This window comes from Eublepharis macularius, chromosome 5 (assembly GCF_028583425.1).
Source record: "Eublepharis macularius isolate TG4126 chromosome 5, MPM_Emac_v1.0, whole genome shotgun sequence".
Lineage (NCBI taxonomy): Eukaryota > Metazoa > Chordata > Lepidosauria > Squamata > Eublepharidae > Eublepharis > Eublepharis macularius.
Genome location: NC_072794.1, coordinates 60,508,925 through 60,530,574, shown reverse-complemented (window position 1 = coordinate 60,530,574; position 21,650 = coordinate 60,508,925). Strand labels below are relative to the sequence as shown.

The window sequence follows — 21,650 nt, the reverse complement described above, 5'->3', positions numbered from 1 at the left end:
GAAAAACTATCGACCAATATATTTGATATATTGTCGAAGGCTTTCACGGCCGGAGAACGATGGTTGTTGTGGGTTTTCCAGGCTGTATTGCCATGGTCTTGGCATTGTAGTTCCTGACGTTTCGCCAGCAGCTGTGGCTGGCATCTTCAGAGGTGTAGCACCAAAAGACAGAGGTCTCTCAGTGTCACAGTGTGGAAAAGATGTTGGCAGGTCATTTGTATCTACTCAGGAGGGGTGGGGTTGAGCTGAGTCATCCTGTAAGAGTTTCCCAGGGTGTGGAATGCTATTGGCGGGAGGCTTCACTGTATCCTGAGGAGGTTCTTTTGCATATGGATTGGTGCTTGATGTGCTAATCTTCTCTGCAGGGCTATTGTCGAGTATAGTTTTGTTAGCCTGGTGTTTTTCAGAACTGGAAACCATGCTCTGTTCATTCTTAAGGTTTCTTCTTTCCTGTTGAAGTTTTGCTTATGCTTGTGAATTTCAATGGCTTCCCTGTGCAGTCTGACAAAGTAGTTGGAAGTGTTGTCCAGTATTTTGGTGTCCTGGAATAAGATACTGTGCCCTGTTTGAGTTAGGCTATGTTCAGCCACTGCTGATTTTTCAGGTTGTCCAAGTCTGCAGTGTCTTTCATGTTCTTTTATTCTTGTCTGGATGCTACGCTTTGTGGTCCCGATGTAAACTTGTCCACAGCTGCAGGGTATACGGTATACTCCTGCAGAGGTGAGGGGGTCTCTACTGTCTTTTGCTGATCGTAGCATCTGTTGTATTTTTCGGGTGGGTCTGAACACTGCTTGAAGGTTATGCTTTTTCATAAGCTTTCCCATCTGATCAGTAATTCCTTTGATATATGGCAAAAACACTTTTCCTGTAGGAGACAGTTTTTCCTTGGTTGTTTGATTCATCTTGGGTTTGATTGCTTTTCAGATTTCATTTCTGGAGTAGCCATTTGCCTGAAGTGCGTGGTTTAGATGATTAATTTCCTCATTGAGAAAGTGCGGCTCACATATCCGTCTTGCGCGATCCACTAATGTTTTCATTATGCCTCTTTTCTGTCGGGGGTGGTGATTGGAGTTTTTGTGTAAGTACCGATCAGTGTGAGTTGGTTTCCTGTAGACCTTGTGACCTAACTGAAAGTTTGCTTTGCGGATGACCAAGGTATCCAGAAATGGGAGTTTTCCCTCGATTTCTTTCTCCATTGTGAATTGTTCGTTATTCCAATGGGATAACGAATGGGATAACGAATTCTATGAACAGATGGATGGGGTGGCCATGGGGAGCCCTCTCAGCCCAGTTATAGCAAACTTCTACATGAAACATTTTGAAAAAAACAGCTCTAGAATCAGCACCCCACAAACCTAGTGTATGGTTCCGGTTTGTGGATGATACATTTATCATTTGGAGCCATGGGGAGGAAGAATTGATGGGGGTTTTGAATCATCTCAACAACATCCACCGGAACATACAATTCACAATGGAGAAAGAAATCGAGGGAAAACTCCCAACTACTTTGTCAGACTGCACAGGGAAGCCATTGAAATTCACAAGCATAAGCAAAACTTCAACAGGAAAGAAGAAACCTTAAGAATGAACAGAGCATGGTTTCCAGTTCTGAAAAACACCAGGCTAACAAAACACTCTATACTCGACAATAGCCCTGCAGAGAAGATTAGCACATCAAGCACCAATCCATACGCAAAAGAACCTCCTCAGGATACAGTGAAGCCTCCCGCCATTAGCATTCCACACCCTGGGAAACTCTTACAGGATGACTCAGCTCAACCCCACCCCTCCTGAGTAGATACAAATGACCTGCCAACATCTTTTCCACACTGTGACACTGAGAGATCTCTGTCTTTTGGTGCTACACCTGTGAAGATACCAGCCACAGCTGCTGGCGAAACGTCAGGAACTACAATGCCAAGACCACGGCAATACAGCCCGGAAAACCCACAACAATATCTTTGATAAATAACTATTATAAAATTTTTGCCAGGATTTTAGCAGAGAGATTAAAAGATTGGTTGACAGAATTTGTTGCAGATGAACAAGCAGGCTTCTTGCCGGATAGACAAATTAAAGACAATTTGAGAGTGGTAATCAACGCAATAGAGTATTATGAAAAACATCCGGAGAAGGAGGCTGGTTTCTTTTTTGTGGATGCAGAGAAGGCATTTGATAATTTGAACTGGGACTTTATGTTTGCAATCATGGAAAAAATGCAGATGGGCAAGGAATTTATTCATGCAGTGAAAGCAATATATAAAGATCAATGTGCAGCAATTGTAGTAAACAACGACTTAACAAAAAAAATGGAGATAAGAAAAGGTACGAGACAAGGATGCCTATTATTGCCATGGTTGTTTGTAATGGTATTAGAAATTTTATTAAGACAGATACGGGACGATGATAATATAAGAGGCATGAAAATTAAAGGCTTCTCATACGAAGTAAGAGCATTTGCTGATGACGTGATGGTTATAATTGAGGATCCAATTCAAAATATGCCGAAGTTGCTAAACAAGATAAAAGAATTTGGAGATCTTGCCGGGTTCTACATTAATAGAAATAAATCCAAGTTACTATGCAAAAATATGACCAAACAAAAACAACAAGAATTAATGGAGATTACAAACTGTGAGGTAGTACATAAAGTAAAGTATTTGGGAATTGAGCTCACTGCGAAGAATATTGATCTATTTAAGAATAACTATGACAAGCTATGGCAACAGATAGATCGAGATATGATTAAATGGAACAAATTAAACTTGTCATGGTTAGGTCGAATCGCGGTGATCAAAATGAATGTGCTGCCAACTATGATGTTTTTACTGCAAACAATACCAATAGTAAAAGATAAAAAGCAATTTGAAAAATGGCAGAGGCAGATATTAAACTTCGTGTGGGCAGGCAAGAAACCAAGAGTGAAAATGAAAGTCTTGTACGGCTGTTGTGGGTTTTCCGGGCTGTATTGCCGTGGTCTTGGCATTGTAGTTCCTGACGTTTCGCCAGCAGCTGTGGCTGGCATCTTCAGAGGTGTAGCACCAAAAGACAGGAACTACAATGCCAAGACCACAGCAATACAGCCCGGAAAACCCACAACAGCCATCGTTCTCCGGCCGTGAAAGCCTTCGACAATACAAAGTCTTGTATGATGCCAAGGAAAGAGGAGGACTACAATTGCCCAATTTGAGACTATACTATGAAGCAATTTGTTTAGTTTGGCTGAAAGTATGGGTGACATTAAAGAATCATAAGTTACTAGCTTTGAAAGGTTATAAAAAATATTTGGATGGCATGCGTTCTTATGGTATGACAAAGTCAAGGCAGATGCTATGTTTTTACATCACTATGTGAGACGGAACTTATTTACTGTTTGGCAAAAATATAAGAGATATTTAGATGAAGAAACTCCAGTGTGGATTGTGCCGGCTGAAGTTGTTAACCCGAAAACGGAGTATAATGGTGAGGAATGGCTGACATACAAAGACATTCTGAGAATGGAACAAAAAGTAGTAAAAATTAAAGCAAATGAGGAACTACCATTTCATTATGGGTGGTTTCAGTACAGACAAATTAAAGATTTGTATGATTCTGATTGTAGAAAATCAGGATTTAGAACAAAAAACTCGGAACAAGAAGAATGTTTACTACAAGAGGGGGGGGAATTATATCTAAAATCTATAAGATTTTGTTAAAATGGTTTACCGAGGATGAAATAGTTAAAGTGCAAATGGTAAAGTGGGCTATAAATTGCAATAGAGACATTACAATGGATGAATGGGAATATCTGTGGAAAAACACACTAAAAATATCAACATGTACTAATATAAAGGAGAATGTATATAAAATGATATATAGATGGTATTTAACGCCTAAGAAATTAGCCTTTGGGAATAGTCAAATGTCAGACAAATGTTGGAAATGTAAAAAGCAGGAAGGCTCGTTTTATCATATGTGGTGGACTTGCAAATTAGCTAAACAATTCTGGGGGAATATTGTTGAGGTTATGTCAGAAATATTGCAGAAAAAAGTGAATAAAAACCCAGAGTTGTTGTTGCTAAGCATAAGTTTAGAGGAGTTTGCAGTTCAAGATAGAACATTAATGTTTTACATGACAACGGCGGCAAGGATGTTATATGCACAACTATGGAAGACTCAAGAGATACCGACAATAGAAGATTGGATTCAAAAATTGCTGTACATGGCGGAGATGGACAAATTGACAAAGAAAATGAGAGAACAAGAATCTGAAGAATTTTTTACTAACTGGGGGAAACTTAAATTGTATTTGGAAAAGAAGTGGGACATTAAAGGGAAATTGTGTATATTGGATAATTTTTAAGGTGGGGGGTAAAGTGATCTTTACGAAGGGTAAATAGATATTTGTGAAGATAAGAGAATGTTTTTAAGAAATAATATTTTACTTGTAATATAAAAGTATATAGTAGATATAATTGGATAATGGGTTGGAAAACTGTTGGAAGTCTGGTAAAAAAGGGGGGAGGAGCGGGTGGGGGAAATTAGGACATGGGGAATAATAGATTATGTATGAAATAATTTATATACTAACTCACCCAATAAAAATTGTTTAAAAAAAGAAAAGAAAATGCCTTATGAATTCTTTTGTAATAATTACATATTTTTGCATTCTGATACTAAACGGCAAAAACAGTGTTACCGTTTTATAACTTGAGAAAAATAAACTCATTCCACCGCCTTTACTCACAAGGATTCTGACATTTTATAGTCATCTATTAATGCCACACTGAAAAAGTTAGCAATTGACTTTGTAAGGGAGAAATAATTCATGCAGTCACACTGATCTCCCAGAAATGTGGCTGTGATACAAAAGTAAAATCATCCCACAGACTCTTGGTGACAAGACTTGCATTTGTAACAATTCTTTAAACTCTTAAGAGATCAAGAACATATTTCTGAAAATATACTGGCAGCAATCTATGCGTGGCAACCGGTAGCACCAGATGGAGATTCGTATTGTTGAAATCCCTGGGTGAGGCAATCAAGATGGGGACAAAATATTGTGGGCCTGGAAAGTCGGGCAAGGCAATGCTAGTGTACAGCTGCAGATTCAGAGCCAAGCTACAAGTGACGCCTTAACAGGTTGGACTCTTGTCAGCTTACGTCAAGTTTTGATGGAAAATGTAGGCATCCTGGTTTTATAGCTTGGCTGTCCATTACAGCAGTTTTCACTCTGTTCAGTTTCAGCACGCATGCACCGCAACTCCTTCATGTTGGGAAATTAGCATGATGGAGGAAAAAGGAGTCGCTGTGAGTTCTGAAGTGAGCCAATTCAGCGTACACTGGGATTCCATCCATCACTAGTGTGACAGGGAAACATGGGAGCATGCTTCTTCCCTACTTCATGTCTCCTGTCATGTTACTGTCATGTTACTATAAGTTAACAGGACTTTCTTCTTTTTCCTCTTCTTCTTACTGATCTAGTAAGATACTTCAGACCTCCAATGCTGTCTATTGATATGGAAAACAAAGAAAATGGATCTTTGGACACTGAAAAGTAAGTTCTCTCCACATGTATAGTAATAAGTCATATTGAGAGAATGGACTTTAGTTTTTGTTCATCTTTAAGCCAAAGAAACAGGAATGATACCAAATTTTGCAGCCCCATTATTTTTACTTGAAAAATCTCCATTTTGTTTTCATTTTTCCCTTCTGCAAATTGAACCAACAAGTCCTTACTTTCATGCCAGTTGGGGTAGTCGTTAGAGTGTCACATTAGAATCCGGAGTCCTGTGTTCTAGTCCCTGAACTTTCATGAAGCTTATTAGATGTCCTTGGTCCAGTCACTTTCTGTCAGCCCAGGGGCATAGACTTTCCAATTTCCCAGGGGGAGGGGGCTGTGGCTGGGCCAGAGGCATTGCCATGCCAGGGGCCCAGTGACATCACAGGGAGGAGCCAATGACATCACAGGGAGGGGCTTCCATTGCCGCCATCTATTGAGGCGGGGCCATGGGGGATTCAGGGAGGAGCTTCCCACAAATTTAGAGGGACCCATGCACCCATGGGGTGCTTCAGGGAGACTGCACTCAATTTTAGGAATTATCCTTTTCTGCAGTAGATACCACCACTCTTTTTAAAAATGGAATGGAAATTGAAAAAGGAGCTTAGGAATGGCTGAAGCAGCCCCCCCCCCACATACACATTACCATGAACAAACTAACTGTTCTCCCATACCCAGCAAAAAGAACCTCCAAAAACAAAAAACAGCAGCAACAAACAAACAAACACAGCTATTTCAACAAGGAAACAGGGCCTACCCTTTCCCAGTTTTCCATTTCCAAAATACAATGTAATGATAACATAACTGAAAAGTAAAATAAAATAGAGACTCAGTTTTTCCCTATTAAAAGGAACAGAAACGGGTCCTTAACAGAGTAGCATTGATTGCAGAGAAAATGTGATGATGGGTGGTTGGAGCATGCTGGCTGGTGTGAGTGTGAAAGTTTTAGAAAAGTTTTAGTTTTAGAAAAGAAGTAAGAGTTGTTTATTATAGGAACTCTATACTTTGATAGGAAAGTGGAGAGAGAGATTCTTATCTACCGATCTGTTTCAGAGAAGGAAATCCTGAGATTAGCAATCTACAGGATAGTTCAGGGCAGTAAAGGAGTAAACAGTAAAAAGATGCTCTGACCTGTCTGTCTTTCAGACTCTCTGGTTTCTCCCCCTCTGAAACCTTAGGGGAGGGACAGCATTATAAGTGGAGTCTTCTAACGTTCCCCAAATGTAAATTGTAGTCAAGCAATTATATTGCAATTATGTCCAAAAGAGGCCTTGCAATCTGACTGTTGCTACATTGAAAATGGGTACAGCCAGCCAGGGTTAAGGACTAAGCTAATTAGTGTGGGCTATAGCCATAGGTATTTTAAGGCAGTGTATAAATTCTTTTTTAATATAAAATTTATTTTTATAAATATAAGCAGAACAGAAAAAATAAAATAAAAATGATAGCACAATTATAATTACATCAAAAGAAAAGACAGAGTAAACATATAATATAATAAACAATATAAATAACAGGTTTTTTTATATCCAGCATATATCAATCCTTGAATGTGTTTGGTGTCTGTCAGAAAAGAAAAAATAGTCTCCAATATTCAGAGTTTTGATCCTTCAAGCTAAAAAAATTCATTACCCTATTCATGTCTCCAAAGATCATTATCTTCTTGAAAATCGAAAATGGATTGGAAAACATTTTCATAAAAATTTTCTCTTGCATTGTTTGGCACATATATTGTTGCTATTGTGTAAATCTCGCCTTCCAGGAGCCTGATTTTCAAAATCGTATCTTCTGTCGGAGTCTCTTAATTCTTCTGTAACATTTATTTGTAATTTTTTTTATATAAGCTGCAATTCCTTTTTTAAATTATAAATTCTTAATAAACACACAAATACATGAGCAAAAACAGGAACAAAGCCCCAAAGAATTATGGAAATTTTAACATGATTCAATAGGAGGGGTGGACAGTTTTGTGCTTCATCTGCCATTGTAACTGAGTCCCTCATGTGAGTTTGTCCCTGCTTGCCCCACCCCCATGGCCAAATCCAGGGGCGCACAAGCCCCTCAGCCTCCCCGTAGTTCACACCTAGCCTAACAATAGGATAAACGAGCTGGAAGAACCACATATACTACCCTAAGCTCCTAAACAAAGATTAGAATACAAGAGATTAGGGATGTAAAATTTCCAGAAATTCTGAAGGCATTGAAAAAACTGGAACATACACACTGTTTTCTTATCGAGCAAAATAAAAGACATGGTTTATAACCGAAGCAAATAAAATGATAGTATTCGGTATAGTCATGAAATTTAAAAGGATAAAATGCCTTAGTTTTCTAAAAGCACTTCTAGAAGTTTTCTAGAACCTGGACCTTGGAAGTCTGAGGTGACATCCCCCTCTGTATGTCTTCAGTTATCTTATATTCCAGATGGTTTACTATTACAGCCTACCTTATTTCTACATGAATCATTGTTCTGAGTATGCCTCCTAATTGCAAGGAGGCAAATCCAGAACAGTAATTCATGCAGAGATGGAACAAGTATTCCACTACATTTGAATACAAAGAGATGTCCAGTTCTCTAAAAGTAGAAATACTGCATCGTTAAATGATCCAGTCACACCTGCTATACTATAGAGATGCTGCAGAACTATCTGCTCCATGCAGAGAGACAAGACCATGATGATGACTCATGCAGAGATGCATAAGGCATCCTCTTAGAATCATAGGGTTGGAAGGAACCTCTGGGGTCATCTAGTCCAACCCCTGCACAATCCAGGAAATTCACAACTACCTCCCCCCACGCCCAGTGACCCCCTACTCCATGCTCAGAAGATGGCAAAACACTGTAAGCATCCTTAGCCAAACTGGCCTGGAGAAAATTGCTTCCTGACCCCAAAGTGGCAATCACCATTACCCTGGGCATATAAGAAGGGGCCACAAAAACTAGACATTGATGTAACCCTTCCTGCCCTCCCTCTCATGATCTGCCCAGGTTCACAGCATTGCTGTCAGATGGCCATCCAGCCTCTGTTTAAAAACTTCCAAAGAAGGAGAGTCCACCACCTCCCAAGGAAGCCTGTTCCACTGTGAGACCACTCTGTGACATCAGTGGAAGTCTCACAGAGCACAGGCATGCTCCAGTGGTTCCAACCAGCCTTCCAACACTTTGCCCCTCCCCCACCTCGTTGGCTTGGTGAGCAGGGATGGGGGTGGTAGGTAGGAGCAGGATGACCTCTGCTCAGACCAGGGGTCTGACAGCCCTAATGTTCAGAGGGAATACACATGGTATATTTTCCCCAGATAGTATCATTTCAGAATGCAACGGAAGGGAAAAGAATCATCTGCTTAGAGAATCACCTAATGTAGAAAAGGGCCTTGCATTTAGTAAACTAGCACATCAGGAAAATGGCTGGGCTAGAACTCTTTCTCTCTAACATGCTAATTTTCTTCAGGTTGGCATATTCTGAGGCAGCAAACCATTAAAACAGGTGCCTGGGTTCCCAAGAAATACAATCCCAGGAATTAGATATTTTATTTCAAATATGTGTAGGGATTCTGAATCCAGGTTTGAAATTCCTGGAGATTTAGGGGTGGAGCCTTGGGAGGATGCAGTTTGGAGAAGGGAAGGACCCCATGAGGAGAATCCTCCCTCCAAACCAGCCATTTTCTCCAGGGGAACTGATCTCTCTAGTATGGAGATCAGTTGTAATTCTGGGAGATCTCCAGATGTCTCCTGGAGACTGGCATCCTTAAATATATGTATACCACCTTTGCAAAGCTCAAAGCTTTTCTGAATGTGCAGATCAGTCCCTCAGTTTCAGCCGTTTCTAAGAGAGGGACCTCTGTTGTAATTTATTCGGATGAAGATACAGTTGATGTGGCATCCTGTTTCTGGCAAAGAAACAGTCACGTAGATCCAAGAAAATCTTTCCTCAAGTGTCTTATTTTTCCCTTAGTATGGGGTAGTCAGTAGGCACAGAAAACTCCACATTTTCTATCCTGCCTTCACTATTTAGCCCAAGGCCTCAAACATGGTCTCAAGTCAAACAATATAATTGAAAGGCCTTCCACATTGGAGCTTTCTGAACTGACCATGGTAATTCATTCTGTAATGCAGGTGCAGTAAGTGAAAAACAAGAGGCAGATCACACACTACCTGAGGAGGGGAGACGGAGACAATAGCTGGCCACAGGAGTGCAGTTGGCATCAGGGTTTATAAAGGGAGAGGTGGTTCTGTACCATTGTACCACTCAAATGAGCAACTATACAGGTAGCATTTTAAAAATAAAGAGAAGTGGTGAATCACCAATCCTTTGGCCTCAAACAATGTGCTTCCATTTTGTTACCTTTAAAATAATGTATTACGCTGGATCTTTAGAGAATGTTCTGCTGTTTAGAATTCTGCGCAGGCTGAATACTCCATCTCCCTTGTTTCATTTCGTTTTTCAAAGTGGTGAAAACAATTTGTCCCTCACCACAGTAGTGGCATTGTTCTCCCCTCCCCTGATCCTCATGCCCTAAGGACAAGGTACAGTTCTAGTATCTCTCTAAAAAATATTGTATGACATTAAAGCTCAAAATTGGGAGGGGGGGGGCTTTGGCCCTGGAAAAGCCCTCAGGAGCAGTTGGCACTCATGCTGTTGTGAGAGCTAGGTAGCACATACAAGCTTATAAAGGTAAGAAGAATGATTAGATATAATAGAGAAAAGAAAAGCTGGTCCTTTCGGAGTTGTAAAGAAGAGGGAAGATGATTATATAACAGCATTGTAAATGTGAGAAAAATGTTACCTGCTGAAATTATTTCTTCACAGTTCTGATGAAGGTATTTATTATTTTTGAGGATCCATACTGTACTTTAGAATGTTTCAAAATGGCTTTGTGTATATGATCTCAGTTATGCTTCCAACAACTTTCTTTCCCCCCCTCTTTTTTGTTCTTTCCAACAGCCTTTTATTGAGGTGTGAGGCTGGTTTTTAAAACTTTTTCCTGTAAAAAAATTATAAAAGCTTGTTTCTTAGAAAAAAGGAGTAAAAAGACACAAAGGAATGCTCAAGGGGTGGGGTGGGGTGGGGGATAAGAGAGAATAAAAAGAAGCGTAAATGGAACCACACGCTGAGGAAAGCCTGGGTGCTTACCAGTCCTCCTGATCCTCCATTGGTCTGCATCTTTACTGCAGCTGTGGAAACCCCTTTCATTTGAATGAGGGCAGCCAATAACAGGCCCTGCCTTAAAATGGCCCCACTCACTTTCTGGAAATGTGAGTGGATCCCATGCTGTGTGCGTAGGCTTACCATTTGCCCAGTGGCAGCAGCCAATCTCCAGCCTCCGTCTCAGCAGGGTTTTGTTGATTTTAGTGCTGTGTTGATACGGTATAAACCTGCCTGAGAGTTTTCCTGAGGTATGTACAGTGTAAAACCTAACATCCCACAACTACATTTACCTCAACTTGTGTTATTTTTAAAAATAAACATTCGTGCTCAATTTTAAAAGAAACTAATGCATGCTTGTCAGTTTTACCTCGGTTATCAATCTAGGTTTAGGTGGGCTATACTAAAGCCCAGATCTTCTACCCTCAGATTCGTTTTCTTTTTTTATTTCCCACTGGTTGCCCTAGTGCAGTGTGTTTGTGGAGGCAGGGGATCCTGTGTTGAGTGGTTCTGGTCCTCAGAAAATCCATCACAAAGGCTTATATTTTTCTTCTTGCGTTTACATTCCCTAGCCATAGCTTAGCATAGCAGACCACATGTGTTGCACACAGAAGATCCCAGTGTCTGGCATCTCCTGTTGAAAGGGTCTTGGGTTTGCAGGACTGGGAAAGAACTCTCCCAGAGACTTTGAAGAGCCATTGCTAGTTAGAGCAAGCAGTACTGGGGAGGGGGGGGGGGGCGCTAGATGGACTAGTAGTCTGATCCAGTACGTAGCATCTTCATATAAACTAATAGTTTGTCCCAATATAAGACAGCTTCATATTAATACAGCAGCATGGATGGATGCTCTCCAAAACATAGTCTCACACCCACTGAGGTAGATATGTTCTAGAATTGCAGCACTGTCATTCCCAATAATGAATAAGAACAGGCAAGCCACTTGCCAGACAAGCACACCAAACAGCATAAAATGTGATACTTTTCATGCTCTAAGGTGAACCCAGTAAGAAGTCTTTAGGTCATACCTTGAGGCTAAAAGAGACACTGAGCTGCCAGTGTTCTGTGCATTTTCCCCCTTCTTCCTCTCAATATCTAAGTAAATAATGTGATGTCATCTACACTGTCATTATCTCACCTTGCATTGATTTTACAATGCACAGGTAGATATTAGAAGAAAGCAAGAACTGACTATACCATAGCTTCTGTGGTGTCTGTTTAAACTCTTGCCATAACGAGTCTTCAAATTCTTCTTTCCTGTTTTGAATACTTCAATTTCTAGGCCGTGTTTCTGTCCAACAATTTTAAAAATGCGTCCAGTATTGCAGATTATCAATTTCTAGGTGAGGCTATATAATATATGAAAAAGAAGGGCATGAGAATTAGTTCTCCCTTTCCATTCTCCCCACTTTCCTTGGTTTGAGAAGTTAAGGAAACTCTGGAGGGTGATAATCTGAAAAAGAAAATTTTTAATAATGTTTGGAATTACCTGCCAGTAGGTGGCATTGTGGCAACAAAATTTGGCATGTGGCAGCTCCATCTCCAGCTGCATGAGTGGTGCTTCAATGGAACAATCAGAATACACCATGCAATTACAATTACTTTGTAGATGTATCAGGTTGCTACTGTTGATAGGTGGAACAAATGGAAAAATGGAGGATTAAGCAAGAAATTGCTTTTGCATCATGGTCCTAGAACCATCAAGGTAATCCTGGACAAAGGTGTGGTTCCTGATCTGAAAGGCTATCTAGAATCTAGAGAAATATATTCTTGAATGGATTCTGCAGTTTGCTGACATTGTCAGTTTAGCTCAATAGGAGAGTCCATTCATTAGCTCTCTAGTTTAGTCATGGGTTAAAGGGCTGACAATAATATATTTCATTTTGCATGGCTTTCTTTTTTCCTTTTTTTCTTTACCTTTCAGTCTTAAAATCTGATTCCAACAAAGACTGCCTCCTGGAGTTGCTAGTTAACCAGAAAAAAGCTAGTGGTCTGTATCCTACCATTCCATTAAGCAAAGTTTTCCACCTTCCTCCAAACTAGATTTGCTAGCTGCCTGTAGAAAACTGTCCTTTTAATAGAAGCTTAATAGGATGTTCTTTTCCAGAAAAAGTGTCAGCTGCCCAGTTTCACATATTTAAACTCTGTTAAAGGGGTGGGACATTTTTTTCCAGATGTTGGCAAATACCAACAGAAAAACCACTTGTTGGAAGAAGGCTCCTTAGGCTGGAGGAATTTCAAGAAGCCTAAGGTTGGATACTGCCTAGTATGCCATGTTTTCCTGCTTTTAACAATAGCTTGGTGTACAGAAATCAGCCAGTGAAGCTTTTCAAGGAATAAAAATGAAAATGATCCCTCCTTCCCCACCCATCCCATAACTGCACATCAGGCTGTACAGCTACAGTGTTCAGGAGCAAAAAAAACCCCCTCCAAAATCCTAGAGAGAGAGCCTGTGGCACTCTCTCAGCCCACAAAAGCTTATGCTATGATCAATTTATTAGTATTTAACTAATAAATTGATCATAGCATAAGCTTTTGTGGGCGAATGCTAACTTCATCAGACACCTATAATTAACCACATCCTCTGCTGTCTTGCTGAGACATTTCTTCTGAAAGGCTGTATCCTGGACAGATTTAAATTGATGGTAGTAAAGGTAGTAGCAGCTCAGTAGAAGGATGAGCAACCTGTATGTTAATCACCCTTTGTTTTTGTTAGCTATCATCCTGCTTCTTGGGGTGCTGCTGATTGCTTTCTGATATTTATTTCTGTCAGCCTTCCGGGCTCTCAAATACAATCATGATTAAGTTGTATTATAATGTATAAGTAGATCATTTACCCACATATAAGATAGTGTCTCATTCCATATTTTTAACTGTAAGATTATGGAACTGTAGCTTCTAATTCAGTTATCTTCTTTCATGGGCTACATCTACCTTCACCTCTGTTGATCTCATTTATTCTCTATGTGCCCAAACCAGTCAATATAATGAGCTAATATGCAATAAATATCCATGTATTATACTTCAAGAGGCCTCAAAGCACCCTGAATTCCAAACCTTGTTATCTAGTTTGCTGGAGGGGAGATGTAATCAAAACTGGGCCAGCTTGGATTTAATACTTTGCCTTGTGCCTTATATGATAAGGAGGTGGATACTAATTGAAGTTGGTTTCTGCTGCAAGCTGCAGGGAAGCATAATTAGCTTGGGCTGGAACTGTGAGTTTTTGAATGAGTGTGTTTGGATTTCTGTTTATCTAGAAATGTATGCAGTTGTGGTAGTGGTTATATAAATAGGTTTCAGTTTGTCTGGTGTGGTTCCCCCCACACCTCCTTTCTTTCTTTTGATGCCAGTATTTCCCAGACTTTGTGATTTCTGCCATACAATAACTATGGAGGCGTGAGTTCTGTGGCGGAGGGAAAAACAACCCACAGTTTTATTCACAATTAGTTCCTCAGCTTCCTAGCAATAGAACAAAATAACAGCTGCCTTGTGTGAGGTTTAAGGGGCATTTGTCGGCTAGGGAGCATGTTGATGCTATGAGTCTCACTGCCACTTATAAACCTATTTTGTGGAACAGTAATAAGCCTCTAAAATGAAGTCAACAGTTTGGAGTCCCATTTTTCAATCCCATGATTGTGTGTAAAGAAGCCAAATGCTTTCTTCAGTTGCAAAGGATAGCTCACAGCTTTGAACTGCTTGGGCAAGACAATCACTTGAACTAAAAGCAAGTGCAGGAATGAGAGAGAGAGAGAGAGAGAGAGAGAGAGAGAGAGAGAGATTGAAGGTGTACATTAGAAGAGAGTGGCTTTTTCTGGATTCCATTGCTTATGGATTTTACAATTGTTGGCTCTCTCTGGACATATTTTGTACTCACACCTGCTCCCATGAGTGCAAAAGAAATCAGCCTCTTGCAAGCATGAAGAATGTCAGTGGGAAGGGATCTGATCTTGGTGTATTTTAAAGGGACAGGTTCTAAACATTACACTTGTTCACCTTACCCACTTTTCAAGTGGCTTGTGTATTTTGTATATGGGAATCCATACGTGACTCCTCAGTGCAAAGGTGCAATTGTCCCTTAGTTAAACATTCTATAACATTTTGTTTGAAATAGCCCTGATAAAACTGCTTCCTGGGTAGGGTTTGCCAGCAACCAGTGGGAGACTGACTTGTTGGGTGAGGAGACCCTCACTGTCAACATAATAACATCTCTGGTGACACAATGGCGCCTCCTGGTTATGCCAAAAGCAATGTTATTGCATAAGGAGGCCATTGCTCGTCTTCCCCACCCCATTTTTCTCCACCACCCAACTGAGTGGAAGCAGGAAGAGGCAGCCAGGAGCAGAAGGTGTCCTGCCTGAAGTGGGAACTGGGCAACCTTATGCTTGGTGTCTTTGGAGAATGTTCAAAAGTCCTTTAAGCATATAAGCATACATTAAAATCAGGCTAAAAGTCTCATTTGAATTATGAAATTATTTGCTGATACTGTATTTGTAAAACCACTTTTTATTCAAGATATTTGGATAATTAGAAGGAATCTCATAAATCAGAAATGCTATTCTGTTCAGCAGTATAGAACAATCTCTTACAGTGCAATCTTGAAAATCAATTGGTTTAAGCACCATTCACTTTTTAGTACTGGGCCATGTCAAGAGCTACAAGGATTTGAACTGGTAACCCTGGGATGAGGAGTTCTACTCCTCTCCCCATGTGGCAAGCTACTGAAGCTACAGGATGAGCCTGTTCCAGAGACTATATGAAGAGCTGAGTCCTAGAGAGCTGTACCTGAGAATACAGCTCATGGGTTCTCTGATGCAGAAAGCTGCTATAAAAGCCTGAAGAAAGACTGAGCTATCCTGTCTGATCCAAAGGCTTATTGCTGGTCCTGGCAATTCCTTCTGATCTTTGCTTTCCTTTTGATCTGAGCTCCCTAGCTGCTGTCCGCAATCCCAGTCTTGGCAGGCTACCAGATAGCTGAGAGTTACATGATGTCTCTACATAAATGTGAATGTTTATGATGGCCTGCACACTGATATGCAGCTTTGCCACACAGTGCCCAGAGTGATCCTCTACTGACAGTGTGTCGATGTGTGCAACCCACCTAGAAAATGCAGAGCACAGAATGCCACAAGCACTAATATGGTAGTTGCGCTAACATGCATGTTGGATTGGGCTTGTTGCCCCATTCCTACTTTTAGGATCTTTTCTCCCGCTCTTGCTATATCAGAATAGCAGTGGAGGAACGGGGGGGGGGGGATTCAGGCATAGTCTTAGATGACTGAGTATAAGGTTATGAAAAGGCCTACTCCAGTTTCTTTGTTTTATACTATACTATCACTGCTAGGAATTAACAAGATTGAGAATAAGAGCAGCCCAACCCGTTTCAAAACCATAGAAACCTATTACATTCTTGTTTTACTGCTTACAAACTCACTCTTAAAGTACAAGAGTGTATTTAATAGGCAAACAATGGGTGATTCAACAGGTTTGAGAAGTGACCTTGTAATATAGTATATTCTGTTCCAAAGTCCATTGACTGTGCCACACTTGAGCAGCCAGAACTTTCTGGATTCTGTAGTACCTTCTGTTTTTCCAAGTGCTTTGTTCTGCAAACCAAACTTTTTCTACTGAATTAGCAGTAATTAACTTGAGAACAAATCTACTACCTCTAAAGCTGCCTGAGCTCCTCATGTGAAAGGAGTTCTTTGCATGTAGAAGGGCCAGATGAGCGATGAGAAGACTGAACGGAATTTTTTTCTGATGTGCTAGACCTTCATGAGTAGGGATATCATATGGTAAAGCAAAAACTGCAAGCTGCCACCTGGATCCTGGTATAACCTGAGAGGACTGTACTACATGCTTTCTTGGAATGTATAACTTGATCCCCAGGATTTGGTTCTTTGCTTCTAGATCTTAAAGAATATCTCAGTGGCAGAGAACAGCTCTTACACAAAGATCAGTTTTCTGTCTTTTACTGTGTCCCCACCTTTCCACCTGCCTCTAGTTGTGCAGAATCAGAATTCCAGTGAAGTCAGGAAGCACAGAGGGATGGGCAAACCACCTAATTCAGGTAAGAAGGATTGAACATGTCATGGGAGAAAGGTATTTAAAACTATTTTTAAAAAATCTGTTGCCCAGAAAGAGATTTAAGCCAAGAAATCCCTTGGCTAAATGATTCATTCAGCTAAATATGCTGAGTGAAGCATATTTAGCATGGAATCCAAATTAAATATCTATGTGAATAATCAAAATCATTGCCAAAATATATTCTCAGAATGTGTATCATTCGAGGAACAGATGAGAAACTTTAATTCTTTAAAAAATGAAGTTAACATACTTTTTGAAATGCTTCTTCATTGTGCTTGCTTGTTAACGTGATCTTGTCCACGTACATTTTAAGTTCAATTTGCCTTTATAGAAGGATGCTTACAATAAAAAAAAATGTTTGGACAGTATGCTTCCTTTAAGTGCATAAATTGTGGAGAATTTGGGTTCCCATGCAGTATTTCAGACTGAAAACTTTGTGATTTAAAACTTGAAAATGTTCCATTTTAATGACTATTTGGCTTTACTGCTAGTTTTTCTTTTGGAACATCCGCTCAGAGTTTCTGAAAGGGCTTCTAAGAGCATAGGGTCCCAGTCAGACCTAGGGCTATAAGCAGGGCTGTGACCATATTGTGATTCTTCAGGAGCACAGAAGCTGTACAGAATGTGGCCCTTGTTTCAGAATTCAGCTTCCTCAGGAGTACTGATATGGTTTCCATTAAAAAATAAAACAAACAAATATGTTTCTGGCTGTCATCAGTTCCAGGATCTCCCCATAGATATTGATTCTGGACCACTGGATCAAGCGCTACTCCCCCAGACTCCTTGAATCTTTAAAGAAATTTCTCAGGCCCCTGTGGATAAGAGCTTCCTTTCCTCAATATAGGAGAAGGTGTGTGCTGGTAATTGGGGGCTCCCTACTGAGAGGGATAGAGGGTAAAGTGTGCCGACCAGACTTGTCATCTTGAGAGGTATGCTGTCTACCAGGTGCAACATCCAGGATATGACAGAAAGAGTAAGAAGACTTATCAGACCCACAGATTATTATCCCTTCCTCTTGATGCATGTGGGAACAAATGATGTTGCCCGGCACAGTCCAGAACACATTAAAAGAGACTATGTGGTCCTGGGTAAAAAGGTTAAGGACCTTGGGAGCACAGGTTGTGTTTTCGTCAGTTCTTCCTGTCATAGGCCGTGGTTTAGGAAGGGAAAGAAGAATGCTGCAAATAAATGACTGGCTACATAGATGGTGTCATCGGGAGTGGTTTGGATTTTTGGACCATAGCTTACGCTTTCAAGATGAAGCTCTTCTATCGAGAGATGGTTTGCACCTCACAAGAGTGAGAAAAAAATGTGTTTGGTAAGAGCCTTGCAAACCTGATAAGAAGGGCTTTAAACTAAATCCTGTGAGGGAGAGAGGCAAAAATTCAAAGCCTATAACTGGAGAAGGGAACACTGAAGACCTGCAGGGAATGAAACATGCTAGGAAGCATTAGCTTGCAGAAAAGCACAGGAAAAAAACCTCAGGGCATATAACTCATGGCTTCTGATGACTCTACACTAATTCACAGAGAATGGAAACAAGCAGAAGAAACTTGAAGTCCTAATTCAGGAAGGGGACTATGACATAATAGGCATTACTGAAACTTGGTGGAATGACACAATTGGAATACGAGAATCAAATGATACAACTTGTTCAAAAGAGATAGACAAGTAAGGAAGGGGGCAGAAATAGCATTATATGTAAAAGATGTATATACTTGTGAGTAAATACATGTATCTGAGTATGAAAATTCAGTTGAGAGTCTGGGTAAAATGAAAAAGAATAGGAAATAATAGTGATACTATGGTGGGAGTCTGCTATAGACCACCAAGCCAAGCAGAGGACTTGGATGAGAAACTCCTAGAACAAATTACAAAGTTTACAAAGAGACAAGACACAGTGGTCATGGGAGATTTCAATTACCAGGATATCTGTTGGAAGTCTAACTCTGCTAAAAATGAAAGGTCAAATACATTCCTGACTTGTCTTGTCGACAACTTCATTTTTCAGAAAGTAGAGAGGGAAACGAGGGGTTCTGCTGTCTTGGACTTGATACTCACCCACAGGGAAGAACTCGTTGATGAGGTGAAAGTAGCAGGCACCCTGGGTAGCAGTGACCATGTAATTTTGGAATTTACAGTCTTCTTGGGGAAGGGAAAAGCTGTACGTAGTCAGATGTATAGGTTGAACTTCAGGAAAGCAAATTTTAAGAAACTGAAAGCTATGCTGGGTAGAATCACATGGTCAGAAATACTTAAGAAGAAGGGAGTTCAAGAGGGGTGGGAGTTTCTTAAAAACAAAATATTGAAAACACAATCACAAACAATTCCTATGAGAAGGAAAAATGGGAGGAGCTTAAAGAAGTTTTCTAATGAAGAAACAGCTTTCTAATGAATTGAGAAATAAAAAAAACCATCATCTGCTGTAGGCAAAAGTGAATATAACCTCAACACCCCACAAAATGGGGGTCCCATTAAAATGATTTGCTCACAAAGGCTCATGGACCCTTCTAGATTCCAAAATGCCTTGGGGGATTTTAGAATTCCAAACACATGCCCCATGGCAGCTGCTGTAGGAGTGTGGAACACGAAGCTCCTTGAAGCTATTGATACCATTACTCCTTGTTGACCCCTCCGACCCTTGGGACAGAAGCCAGCCCCATGGTTTACCACGGAGCTGGCTGACTTTAAAAGGGTTGGAAGACGTCTAGAAAAACACTGGCGAAAAACTCACACAGAAGCAGATAGTGCATGCTACAGAACCTACTGGAGGACCTATGAAGTGGAAATGAAAGCAGCAAAGAAACATTATTTCTCGGCAACCATTGCGTTGGCTAGCTCACGACCATCCCAATTGTTTAAGATATCCAGACACCTCCTAACCTCTAAATCTGAACCTTTACAGTCCCAAGAACAGACAATTAGCTATGAGGCCTTTGCTAAGATTTTCGCTGATAAAATAGCACGAATATGCTCTGATCTAGATGGTAGCTGCAATGCAAACAAGATGAAAGAAATGCTTAAGATGCCATCTGTCTTACATTTGGACCACTTTTGAATCAGTTGCAGTGACAGATCTTAACAGGATCTTGATGTCTATGAAAGCCACTACTTATGCACTGCTTTCTACAACCTCACTCTAGCCTGGAAGATGGCTTCTTATCTCAACATGGCTGATCTGGCCACCTGGATCCATGCTATGGTAACATCAAGGCTTGACTATTGTAATGCACTATACATAGGTCTCCCATCTACGTTAACTAGGAGACTCCAATTGGTGCAAAATGCTGTGGCTAGACTATTATCAGGAGCGAGCAGGAGCTTGAACCACTCCCATCCTACAGTCACTCCATTGGCTACCTATCGGTTACCATGCTCAGTTCAAGGTATTGGTTTTACATACAAGGCTCTTCACGGCCTTGGTCCAGCATACCTACGGGACTGCCTCCCTCCTGTTCCTCCATGGCAGCTTTGCTCATCTGATCAATGTCTCCTACAGGTGCCAGGCTGCACATGGGCAAAATCAACAGCAGCCTGTACACAGGCTTTCTCTGTGGTGGCCCCTACTCTGTGGAACAGCCTACCTGAGGAAGTCAGGAGAGCTCCCACTCTCCTGGCTTTCCACAAATGATGCAAAACTGAATTATTCAAGAAGGCTTTCTACTCAGATAGGAGGGCTGTATTGTAGGGATGAAGTCTCAGATGCTTCACTAATGAGTTAGGGACCACAGACTTCACCATGTTGCCTTACATACTATCTGCTGCTTTAAATATGTACACCTATGCACTACTGTGCTTCATGTTGTCAGATGTTAGTCCTAGAATTGATTATGTTCTGTTTCAGCTTCATGTTGTCTATTATCAGTCCTAGAATTCATTATGTTCTGTTTCAGCATTTCTTCTACTCTGTATTGGATCCTTGCTAATGGTATGTCTTTGTAAATGTGGTTTTGGACTGTATAAACAGAAGCATAGTGTCCAGATCACAGGACGTGATAGTATCGCTCTACTCTGCTCTGGTTAAACTTCACCTAGAGTATTGTGTTCAGTTTGGGGCACCACAATTTAAGAAAGATATAGACAAGCTGGAACATATCCAGAGGAGGGCAATGAAGATGGTGAGGGGTCTGGAGACCAATTCCTATGAGGGAAGGTTGAAAGAGCTTGGAATGTTTAGCCTGAAGAGGAGCAGACTGAGAGGTAATATGATAACTATCTTCAAGTACTTGAAGGGTTGTCATATAGAGGATGGTGCAGAGTTGTTTTTTGCTGCCTCAGAAGGTTGGACCAGAACCAATGGCTTGAAATTAAATCAAAAGAGCTTTCGGCTAAACATTAGGAAGAACTTCCTGACAGTTAGAGTGGTCCCTCAGTGGAACAGGCTTTCTTGGGAGGTGGGCTCTCCTTTGGAAGTTTTTAAGCAGAGGCTAGATGGCCATCTGACAGCAATGCTGATTCTGTGAACCTGGGCATATCATGAGGGGGAGGGGAGAATGGGTTACATCAGTGCTTAGTTCTCATGGCTTTCTTACATGCCCAGGGTAATGCCTTTTGCTACCTTGGAGTCACGTAGCAATTTTTCAGTTTGGCTAGGGATCCTGGAGGTATTTTGTCATTTTCTGGGCATGGAGTGGGGTGGGGATCACTGGGGCAGTTGGAGGGGTGGTTGTGAATTTCCTGCATTGTGCAGGGGGTTGGACTAGATGACCCTAGAGATACCTTCCAACCTATGAGTCTATGATAATGCCTGGTGAATCTCAGAGACCAAAGAAATGGCTGAATAAAATTTCAAGTGGACAAGAAGCAAGCATTTCAATGTGCCATATGGGTCCCTGACAGAGCAGAACTATGCAAAATAGTAAAAATTGTCAAATCATACAAAATAA

The 21,650-nt window shown here is 40.8% G+C and overlaps 1 protein-coding gene across 1 annotated transcript in view; it reads left to right on the top strand.

The window, feature by feature from the left end:
* Positions 1-21,650, top strand: part of SAMD13 (sterile alpha motif domain containing 13) — a 63,076-nt gene that overhangs the window by 23,176 nt on the left and 18,250 nt on the right. The window contains exon 2 of the mRNA XM_054981004.1: positions 5,464-5,536. Within this exon, the coding sequence (XP_054836979.1) occupies positions 5,464-5,536 (73 nt within the window). The remainder of the gene's footprint in view (positions 1-5,463; positions 5,537-21,650) is intronic.